A 12,278-nucleotide genomic window follows, 5' to 3' on the forward strand; every position below is an offset into this window, starting at 1 on the left:
TGGTTCAACCTCGGTCAAACTTTAGTCCGACCTTAAAAACTTTGAATCTCTCTCCTCACTGGTTCTGTGAATACTACAGGTTTAAAAACCTTGTTGACCAATAGAAAATGGACACCAATATTAATCAATCATATGCACTACATCTGTTACAACCTAAATTACTAACAGAACTAAAACATTATGAATGACAGGTAGTTTGCTGAGTGTTGAGTAAACGGTAAATACAACTTTAGTTGATGTAGTACCTATCAACAGTAACCGAAACACAAAACTCTCTAAGTTCTAAAGAACATTCCTGCTCCCTCAAAATCAAGACTCATTCCTACTTAAAAATCAAAATAGGGATTTTCCTTCAACTTTCATATGATTTAGTTCGAGATCTAGCTAACAGCCCTCGATTTCAAATCAAATACATCAATCACACATCAAACTTGAAGATATCAAAGCAGAACAAGCTTCATAGCCCTCTTGATTGAAAAACTTCTTGAAAATTGAATCAAATGAGTTTATTTTATTGTAAATAGTCATATAGAGAACTAAACTCACTTTCATACAAATTAATATAAATTAATTATTTGTCACACGATTTCGTAACCATGTTTACCTTTTACGAAATTTGTGTGCACGCCATGAAATACCCATGCTCCAGATTTCATTCAAATAATGTGAACATCCAATACTAATGAAAAGGACGAGGATGAAGAAGCACAATCCGATGAGACAATTGGAAATGGCAAGATCCAAGGAATGCATTAACACAGCGTATGTTCCCGTGACAAATGCCATCACCATTGCTCCCATGGCAGATTTGGAAAGGCAGAAGGCCAAGGCTAGTAGGAAAGAAAAGAGTCCAAGATTTTGATCGTGAAACAATAGTGGCATGAATAGGTGGATGAAGGCAGCAGAACAAGATAGCACCATGGCTATGGTATTTGTAATAACGAAGGCTCTGAAAGCAGCATTTCTCGTCAGAACTGCAGAGCCTGGGCGTGGGCCTTCATGACCTATGAAACCCCCAGGCATGGTAATACCTGCCGTAAATGCCACGGTTGCAATGAGTGTGTCCACTGCCAAATGGACTTGGGATGCGTTTTCCATGGTAGAATAAAATCGTTTTTTACGAGCTTCCCGGACAGCTTCCCGCTCCGCTTTCAAGCGTTCGAAGACATCTTGCTCACCTTTTCTCTTTGATGGGATATCATCTCCTAGGAGTCTTCGAAATTCCGAAGGACGGCGATTGTATCCAAATGCACGTTTAATCTCCATAAACTGTGCAACACGTAGAACACTAATAATTAATGCATTTGAGAAAGGAAATAGCCAGCAAGGTACAGGAATGCACACATTTTGAAAGGAAGAGGGTTGACTGCTGCCTTGAGTGCGGGGAGTAGCAGAATTCTTGCTGCCCCTAGCGTGGCCGAAACTGGGTACTCCACCTTAGTTTTTAACATTTTTTTTTGGTTTTTTTTTTTTTTTTTTTAATTACACTATTTAACATAAATCTATTTTCACTTTAGTCTTTTTGGTATTATTTTTCTCATTTTAGTTCTTTAACTTTAATTTATTTTCAATTTTAAGTGTCTGTTTGGAAACAATTTATTTAATTAAAACCAAAAACTTTTTACTGAAAATACTATAGATAAAGCTAAAAGACAACTAAAATAATATAATAGGACCTATAAATAGTACAACACAGTACAATAAAACCATAAATAGTAGCAAAAATAAGCTGAATAGTAAAAAAAAACTGACTTTTTAAGTCAATGCCAAATGCAAACTTAATCTTTTCATTTAATTCTATCCAATATTGTTTAATTAGTTTTACGATTTTTCACACACATATACACTTAGTTTAGACTAGTGTAATATTTTTATCTTGTATAAAAAAAAATTAATAAATAACATTTGGTGGACTTAACGGTTTGCAAATTGTATGAAAGTAGATAAATAGATTATATATACGGTACCCATTAGTAGGTAACCTGCTACATCAGGTTACTTTTTTCCAACATTTGACAGTTTTATCCTCACATTGTGTAGTTTCAACATCACATGTGATGTTTCAACATCACATGTGATAGTTCTTTAGTCACATTTGGTGGTTTCCTTACATTTTTCTCACATTTGACGATTCTATCTTCACATTGTGTAGTTTCAACATCAAATGTGACAGTTCTTTTGTCACATTTGGTGGTTTCCTTACTTTTTTCTCACATTTGACGATTCTATCCTCACATTGTGTAGTTCCAACATCACGTGACAGTTTTTTTCTCACATTTGACGGTTCCATCCTCACATTGTGCAGTTCCAATATCACATATAACAGTTCTTTTGTTATATTGGGTGGTTTCCTTAATTTTTTCTCACACTTGACAGTTTCATTCTCACATTGTGCAGTTCCAACATTACATGTGATAGTTCATTTGTCACATTTGGTGATTCCCTTACTTTTTTTTTCATATTTGACGCTTTCATTCTCACATTATGCAGTTCCAATACATGTGACAATTTTTTTCTTACATTTGGTGGTTCTCTTACCTTTTTTTCATATTTGGTAGTTTCATCCTCACATTGTGCGTTTCCAACATTACATATGACAGTTCTTTTGTCACATCGAGTGGTTCCTTTACTTTTTTCTCACACTTGACAGTTCCATTCTCACATTATGGAGTTCCAACATCACATGTGACAGTTCTTTTCTGACATTTGACAGTTTCATCCTCACATTGTGCAGTTCTAACATCACATATGACAATTTTTTTGTCACATTAGGTGGTTCTGTTACTGTTTTCTCACACTTGACGGTTTCATCTTCACATTGTGCAATTCCAATATCACATGTGATAGTTCTTTTCTCACATTTGGTGGTTCCCTTACCTTTTTCTTACATTTGACGGTTCTATCCTCACACTGTGTCGTTCCAACATCACATGTGATAGTTTTTTTTCTCACATTTGGTAGTTTCCTTATTTTTTCTCACATTTGACGATTCCATCCTCACATTGTGCAGTTCCAACATTACATATGTCAGTTCTTTTGTTACATTTGGTGGTTTCCTTACTTTTTTCTCACATTTGACGGTTTCATCCTCACATTATGCAGTTCCAACATCACATGTGACAGTTTTTTCTCACATTTGGTGATTCCTTTACTTTTTTTTCTCACATTTAACGGTTCCACCCTCACATTATGCGGTTCCAACATCACATATGATAGTTCTTTTGTCGCATTTAGTGGTTTCCTTTTCTTTTTTTCACATTTGACGGTTCCAACCTCATATTGTACAGTTCTAACATCACATGTGACAGATTTTTTGTCACATTTGGTGGTTCCCATATATTTTCTCATATTTGATTGTTCTATCCTCACATTGTGCAGTTCCAACATCACATTTGATAGTACTTTTGTTACATTTGGTGGTTCCCTTATTTTTTTCTCCCATTTGACAATTTCATCCTCATATTGTACAGTTTTAACATCACATGTGACAGTTCTTTTGTCACATTTGGTGGTTCTCTTTTTTTTTTTTCACATTTGATGGTTCCATCCTCGCATTGTGCAGTTCCAACATCACATTTGACAGTACTTTTGTTACATTTGGTGGTTTTTTTTTTCTCACATTTGACGGTTTTATCCTCATATTGTGCGGTATCAACATCACATATGACTATACTTTTGTCACATTCAGCGGTTCCTTTATTTTTTTTCACATTTGATGGTTCCATTCTCACATTATGCAGTTTCAATATCACATGTGATTATTCTTTTGTCACATTTTGTGGTTCCTTTATTTTTTTTCTCACATTTGATGGTTCCATTGTCACATTCGGCAGTATCAACATCACATTTGGCAGTACTTTTGTCATATTTAGTGGTTCCTTTTTTTTTTTTTTTCTCACATTTGACAATTTCATCATCATATTGGATAGTATCAATATCACATCTGACCATACTTTTACATTAGGGCCCACCATTGAAGTCACTTTTTTACTTATTATATATATGTTTGTAGCAAAAAATTATTGAAGAAGATGGCAATCCCACATTGAAATGGTTTAAAAATACATATAAGGGACAATGACAAGTATATGTCAAAATTGATGTTTGGTAATTTTACGCGACACACTTGTGTATTTTACACTAACACATGCTAATACATTGTTTATTTGTACATGTGCTTGTCACATTAAGCAGTACCAACGTCATTCTTGACTATACTTTTGCCACATTTGGTTGTACCCTTGTTTTTTTCTCACATTTGATGGTCCATTGCCACAATGGGCAGTACCAACTTCAAATGTGAGCGTACTTTTGTCACATTCAATTAGTTTTTTTTTTTTTTTTTTTTTTTTTTTTTTCTCACCGATTACCATAATACCTCTAAAACCTAAAAATAACCATAATACATTTAGAACCTAAAAAATGATCGAATCACCCTAAAACTTAAAATAAAATTAAAAAAAAAAGGACCAAAATTACCATAAAACCTAAAAAATAACCGAAATAACCACGAAACCTAAAAAATAACCAAAACACCATTAGAACAAATAAAAAATTGATTGAATGACCCTGAAACTTTAAAAATGACCAAAAAAATGATGAAACCTAAAAAATAACCAAAATACCCTTAGGAAAAAAATGACCACATGACCTTGAAACTTAAAAAATGACCGAAATTACCATAAAACCTAAAAATGATTAAAATAACCATGAAACCTAAAGTATGACCAAAATATCCTTAGAAGAGAAAATGACCGTAATGCCCCCTATACCTAGAGAATATCTTAAAATACCCTTAGAAACTTAAAAATGATCGATATAACCATAGTACCTAAAAAATGACCAAAATAACCCGAAAAACCTTTAAAATGACCAAAATTCCCTCATAACCTAAAAAATGACCAGAATTCCCCCAATTCCCTCTAAAATTATCAAAATCCCCTTAGAACCTAAATTATCAAAATCCCCTTAGAACCTAAATGATCAAAATATCTTTAGAACCTAAAAACTGATCATAATACCCCCAAAACCTAAGAATGACCAAAAGACTCCTGAACTAATGGGTATATTTTTTTATATTATTTCTATTTAGATATTTTGTATCTAAAGATATTGAGCGTAACAAACTGTAATTGAGCTAAATGATCCCATGTACCTATCCTTATTCAATTTAGGAGATACTATTGAACCAATTTGTTATATTATTTTACTTTGTATTTAGTATAATTTCATGGATAGTGATAGTAAATTGACGAAATGGCCATATAACCTAAAAAGGACTAGAATACCCTAAAAAAAAAAAAAAAAAAGAACCAAAATTACCAAAAAATGACCGAAATAAGCACGAAGCCTAAAAAATGACCAAAATACCCCTAAAACCAAATAACAAAAATTGACCAAATGGCCCTGAAACTTTAAAAAAAAAAAAAAAAAAAAAGACTACATGACCTTGAAACTTAAAAACCGACTGAAATTACCATAAAACCTAAAATTGACCAAAATACCTCCTGAAACCTTTATTTGCAAGACCAAAATGACAATAAAAATGTTATACAACCACTCTATTTGCTTGATTTGAAACCCATTAATTTTAAAATTAATATATTTAAAAAGCCTTGATTTGAATCTATAGGGAGGTAGTTTTCGAAGAGAATGAATAGAGGAAAAGGATCACCGAAGTGTGTAAAGGGAGCACTGAAAGGACAACATCTGGCCTTGAGACCCGAGAAGAGGAAAAAGTCACGGGGTCGAACAGTATCTACTTCAGAAATTTAAAGAGAAAGCAGGACATCGGGATAGGAGGAAAAAAATTGACACAAGGGGGGAGCTCCCTACTCCAGCACACCTCATCACCGCATTAAATGCCCTTTACTTGCTGCTCTGGGATAAGACCCCTAAACAGTTATTCTCCAGCTAGCAAGATCACTGTTATCTTTCAACAAGCCAGATGTACAGAAATATCTAATTAGTCTACCTAACCACCCTACACGTGGAAGGTTAGGATGTATTAAGAAACCCTACTTAAGCTGTAACCTCCCTCATTAATGTGGATGAGAAAATTTGGTAGAAACAAGCTTGTCTTTAATGCCTGAAGTGTACATAGATAAGAAATATGAACTTTGTCCTCGGAAGCTTACCCGAGGATCAAAATTGTTAAAGTTACCAACATTGTATAATTTATCTCACTAGTTAAAATTCCCATCTATGCTTGGTTATTTGGACTAAAGTTCCCACTTTTACAAATTCATTGTAAAATCAAATATAAAAGGACTATGGAACTTACAAAATCCATTAATTTTTAAATTCCTTAATTGGGCCTTTTTGTACAATGAAGGATTTGTGTTTAGATACCTAAATTTGGATTTGGATTTAAGATCAATAAAATAATTTTCCCAATTATTACTTTTCTTAAACTTTCTACATTTTAATTTTAGTAACATTTTTTAACTAAATATTGAATTTCATTCATTTTTAACTAACTATAACATTGAAAATATTTAATTGCTAACTAATGAATGCATCACATGAGTTAGTGATTAGTAATCTGAAAAAACTAAAGATGTTTGATTATTAGTTGACCTTATAATACTTTGTCACATCACTTTCGAGGTCTAACAATTTTCCACATTATAATGATTTTATTTATTTATTAAATCACGAAATACCCTTAAACCCTACCAATCCTTCTAAAAGATGCAAATTAACATATCGTCACTCACACACCTGATTAGAACTTGCATATCATCATAGCATCCATGAGATTAGTCTAGGTATATTAATTAACATTTATCTGCAAACTGCATCCATTGTAATCACTATCAATGGAGAGGACAAATTATATCTGTATTACATTGAATAGTAACATTATTTGTATTATATTGATCAATGTAATCATTTGTTAGAAATTAATTAAAGAACCAAAGGTACAACATGTTTTGCTACATTTACATATTTACACATCAATCTGACAAAATCAAAACATACAAAGTAAGGTATTCAATCTCTAAAAAAGAGTTACAATTCTCAAATCTCCAAATACAACACACTTCTGATGGTTGTGCTAAGATATTCATGGCACTCAATAACCCGAAGCCATGATAATTCCCATGCTTGTCATTGCCAACGCCCATGACATAGTAGAGGTGTATGTGTATCTAATAAACATGACAATAGGAATAAGGGCACAAATTAAAAATAAAAACACAAATTAAGCAAGTAAACTAAGTTTAACCACACTTAGTTCCTCTTATAGGGAACAATTGAAAAAAAACTATTGAAATCTAATAATTTATAATAGCAAATCTCAATAAATATTGTTCTCACAAAAGACCACAGTTTAACATAAAATTCTAACAATTTCAGAACTTGTTTGCACTTTGCAAATAGTTGTTAGGCCTTCCAAGCATACCCTATAATTTTCAAACTGAAAGGCCAGCACATTGTAACCACTTAAATTATTTACATTTTGAAATCTACTTTTTGCAGAACTTGCATTTTCAACATTGTTAGTCAAGCAAGGAATCCACAGAAATTCAGTTTCATAAAAACTTAGACTAACACATTAGCAACAATATTTTGTATTTTAAATTTTACAGCTACAATGTTTTTGACTGCCTTTACAACCCCTACAATCAGAATAGTACACATCAAAGCAAATAAAAAAATTGAGAAACCCAGCAAACAAAGAAACTGAATCTTAAATTCATGGATATTACCACAGTATGTAAAAATATAATCAGGAAAATTCAATGCCCCAGTGCAATGGCCAATGGCACTCCCTTAACAGTATAACAAGAGGAAAATAAAACCAACCCAGGTAGTATAACATAACCCAAAAAACAGACCAACCAATTCCAAAATTGCAAATACAAAGAATACCCCATCATAATTTAAGCGAAAAAAAAAAAATCATAATTTGGGACCATACCTTGGCATAAGCATCTCACACATTGCGATTAATATAAGGGAGAAAAACTATGAAAGAACTACTAAGAAGAGAAAAAGAGGATGTTGGATTGAGATGAATTAATATTATCTACACACTGCAATCGACACAAGCTATTCCTTAATGTTGGATTGAGATGAATTGATGTTATCTACTCAACATTACAAATATATTTCAAAGCTATTCTAGGGTTAAGTAAAGCCATCAAAATGCTTATTAGACATGAAAAAACAAAAAGGTTTTGCCTGTTCTATGGAAACAAAAGGAATCAATTACATAATTAGCACTAGGCAATCTTCTTTCATCACAGACTAGGCATTGATACAAATCTACCAACAAGACAAACTTTGAAATCAATGTAGCTATACACAAAGCAAACATCTTATGTTAAACTAGTTAAAAAGTTATCACCACTATCAACCAAAAAGTTATCATGCGTTAAAATACATAGCTCATAGAGGCATTTCATCAAACAATTCTTTGCATTTCAATTAGACCAACTTGGCACTCTAAAAAAATGTCTCCAACAATTTCTTAACAAAACTAAACCAACCCATGCTTACCAGTAGATACAGACCCACAAAGAAAAATCCAAACGAAACCCACACAACTCAAATACAAACAAAAACAAAAATAAACACAAACCCAAAACAAACTTAGATAGGCTAAGAGAGACAAACCTGAACACCATGTTGGTTACGGCTTTAACATTGTTGTCATAGCTTGAGGTAGTGAAGACGCGAGCGTTGTGGGAGGATTTCCCAAATTCCATGGTTAGTGAGGGATTTGAAATCAATAGACTTGGAACTTGAATTCCAGGATGGATTTGGGTCAAATACAAATTCTTCTCTTTTTAAGTTACCCACCTAAACCCAAATCCAAATCCAAATCCTAAACGAAATCCCATGCCATCCAAACAGACCAGAAGAAGATTGAGTTCTCTTCCCCACCCACCCACCCCATACACAAGACCCACAAGAAACTAATAAAGAAAAAAGGGAAACAAAACAATAGTAGTGAAAGTAGGGTTTTATCATTTTGATACTTACCTTTAACAATATCAAAACGACTATGATCCTTTAAAGAAACCTTCAATATTTTTTTTTTTTAGAAAGAAAGAAAGAAACCTTTACCAAAGAACGCAAGAGGAAGCGAAGAGTGCGAGAGAGGAAGAAAAATCAGAGAACAAAAACTGAGAGAGACCATCAAATTTTTTTTTTTTTTTTTTAGTTTATATACATTGACTTGCTTTGCTAGTAACCGGTTTCTACTAAAATTAAATTAACGGCTAAGATGATAACAACACCAAGTTAATGGTTCAGATATAGGTGGGTACCGTACCCCCTTTGATTTTTTTTGGGGGGGGGGGTGGGGACCGATAGAATGACCCGTTTCCAATATATATATAATCTATTCATCTACTTTCATACAATTTGCAAACTGTTAAGTCCACCGGATGTTATTTATTTTATTTTTTTATATAAGATAAAAATTTTACACTAGTCTAAACTAGGTGTATATATGTGTGAAAGATCGTAAAACTAATTAAACGATATTCGATAGAATTAAATGAAAAGATTAAGTATGCATTTGGCATTGGCTTAAAAAGTCTTTTTTTTTACTATTCAGCTTATTTTTGCTACTATTTATGATCTTATTGTACTTTTTTGTACTATTTGTGAGTCCTATTATATTATTTTAGCTGTCTTTTAGCTTTATCTATAGTATTTTCAGTAAAAATTTTTTGGTTTTAATTAAATAAACTGTTTCCAAACAGACACTAAAAATTGAAAATAAATTAAAGTTAAAGAACTAAAATGGGAAAAATAATACCAAAAAGACTAAAGTGAAAATAGATTTATGTTAAATAGTGTAATTTAAAAATAAAAAAGTAAAAAACCAAAAAAAATGTTAAAAACTAAGGTGGAGTACCCAGTTTCGGCCACGCTAGGGGCAGCTATTGGAAACACATGAAAGTTAAAAGACTGAAAAAAATATATTTAAAAAAAAAAAAAAAAACTTATAAACCGAATTGAAAACAAGTCACAGTTAAAAAAAAAAGTGTCATGTGTAATTTACCTCTCTCTTTTCTAGTGTATTGATTTGTTTTCAATAGATAAAGATAAAAAATAGATATGCAGCATTTGAAAGGAAAAAGGAATATAATAGTTTACGTTAGAATATGACAAAATAAAATTTTAAAAATAAAAAATAAAAAATAAAAAACTGCATTCCTTTTAGGGAAACCACAAAAAGAAAAATCCCTGTGAAATAAAATAAAATTGTGTTACCTTTACATCTGATAATTCTTTAGTATTTAGAACAATGTCGTAAGCGTCAAGGTTTTCTTTGTTGAAGGCCATCTTGTCTACTCTATCGTGATATATGAGACATTTTATATATTTCAATGATTTGGAATAGTGATGAAGAGGTGTGTCCCCTTTGGCATCCTTTTCATTCAAAATGTTTGCTGAGTGATGATGTTTTTAGGATGATTTGCACCATATTTTCAGGCTGATCACTAGATGAGTTCACTGCAAAATGGAGTGCATTCCAACCTCTATTGTCAACTAGTTCACAATAATTAGGACAACAGTCTAAAATCTCTTTCATTATCATAGCATTGCCTTTATGGGCTGCAATGTGAAGAGCCGTCATGCCCTTTGCGTCTTTCATGTATGCTATAGATCTATCAACTCTTAGCAACATTTTGACCGTATGATAATTACGGTGGTATACAGCATAGTGAAGCGCAGTTGAATGTTGTTCATCAGCTTTTTTAACAAAAGCACTTCGTTCTTGAGGTGCTATGCTTTTCAGAATTTCATCGATCATTCCTAAGAGAATTTTTTTTTTTTTTTTTTTTTGATACAAGATAGAATTCTAATCTAGCCTAATCTAAGTGTATATGTATGTGAAGTTTCCTTTTGAAGACTTGAATCCTGGCTCTTACTCTCCACACTCCACAAACACTTATACTTGTAGAGTGACCATCGCACCAATGGTGTGCGATGATATTCCTAAGAGAATTTTAATATGGTAGACATGATAATTTTCTAAGTGACACAAAAAAGACTGGTAGAAGATAGAAAGGCATTCATAATGATAATTGAGTCAATTTATTATGTACAATGAAAATCATATATTCTATTATGAGTGCTCTAATTTATGCTCTTTGTACCAATCACATCTCTCTCTCTCTCTCTCTCATATATATATATATATATAAAAGTAACTAAAACACACACATATAAAAGTAACTAAAATTTAAAATAAAAAATAAGAAAATTACACGATATATTATAATTGGCGGATCCCACTATTATATTAAAAAAAAATGATAGTGGGATCTACAAACAATATGAAAACCAGCTGGAAAATAAGCTATTGAAAAAGAAAAAAAAAATTACTCATTTATACTAGCTTATAATCCAATCCCAAATGTACACTACAAAAAGGCATAATATTTTTATTTTAGTTTCTATACTTCTCTGTATTAGTGAACTCAACAATGACACACTGCAACATTTTTACTTAATTTGTTTTCAAGTAAAATTGTATCAATTTCCTTTAGTATTAATTATATATATTTTGCCAAAAGGCTTGTAACTTAACAAATTGACACATTCTAGTGTATTTATAATACCTAGGGTTCAAATTCCTCCTCTTCCAGTAGAATTATCAAATCTTAAAAAAATTATATATCTTTTCCGAGAGTTTAAGTGCAAGAGGCAAATACAAATCAAAATAACATTGAGTTTAAGTGCAAGAGGCAAATGCAAATCAAGATAACATAAAGTTTAACTAGAGCCTTAAGTTTGTTGATAAATACGATATCGATTAGTGAAAGCTGCATAAGTACTTTATTATGAATATAAATCTTTTATCTATTTTTCATTTTTTTTTTGTATTCCATCTTTTATTACTAGTATGGTCATCCACGGTTATTGACGGGATAGATGTGATTTTTTTTTTTTGAGAAGAGGGATAGATGTGATTTATATTTTTAGGGAAATAAGTATTTGTATTACACTTACTAATTTCTCCTTAATAAGTTAGCATTGTTGATGAATTTTTACCACTAGTCTCTAATTTGCAATTAATGGGGCCGTGTTATCCATTTGGAATGTTCTTTTTCTTTCTTTTCTTTTCTTTTCTTTTCTATACTTCCTTAAGAATTTTGAGAATGACTCTCTGCTAAATAGATTCAAACTCAAACTATCCAGGGAAAAAAAAAAAATCAAAATTCCCTAAGATTTTTTTTTTTTTTTTTTTTTGCTTTGCACATTGATTGGAAACTACTACAAAATAAATCATAAAATATTTTAGGATT

General features: G+C 31.8%; 1 protein-coding gene across 1 annotated transcript; it reads right to left on the minus strand.

Annotated features, from left to right (window-relative positions):
- Positions 1–600: 600 nt before the first annotated feature.
- On the minus strand, positions 601–10,780 carry LOC115964976 (ankyrin repeat-containing protein At5g02620-like). Its single transcript, XM_031084192.1, has 2 exons — positions 10,448–10,780; positions 601–1,269 (listed from the first exon to the last, which is right to left on the minus strand). Exons 1-2 carry the CDS (start codon positions 10,778–10,780, stop codon positions 601–603), a joined length of 1,002 nt encoding a protein of 333 aa, XP_030940052.1.
- Positions 10,781–12,278: the final 1,498 nt, after the last annotated feature.

The sequence above is a fragment of the Quercus lobata genome, chromosome 10 (assembly GCF_001633185.2).
Source record: "Quercus lobata isolate SW786 chromosome 10, ValleyOak3.0 Primary Assembly, whole genome shotgun sequence".
NCBI classification, from domain to species: Eukaryota; Viridiplantae; Streptophyta; class Magnoliopsida; order Fagales; family Fagaceae; genus Quercus; species Quercus lobata.

Excerpts from the sequence above, each read along its gene's own strand:
- LOC115964976 (XM_031084192.1), bottom strand. The coding sequence starts at position 10,780 with ATGATCGATGAAATTCTGAAAAGCATAGCACCTCAAGAACGAAGTGCT. Across the intron at positions 1,270-10,447 it reads GTGATCAGCCTGAAAATATG|TTTATGGAGATTAAACGTGC; the intron begins GTGCAAATCATC and ends CGTGTTGCACAG.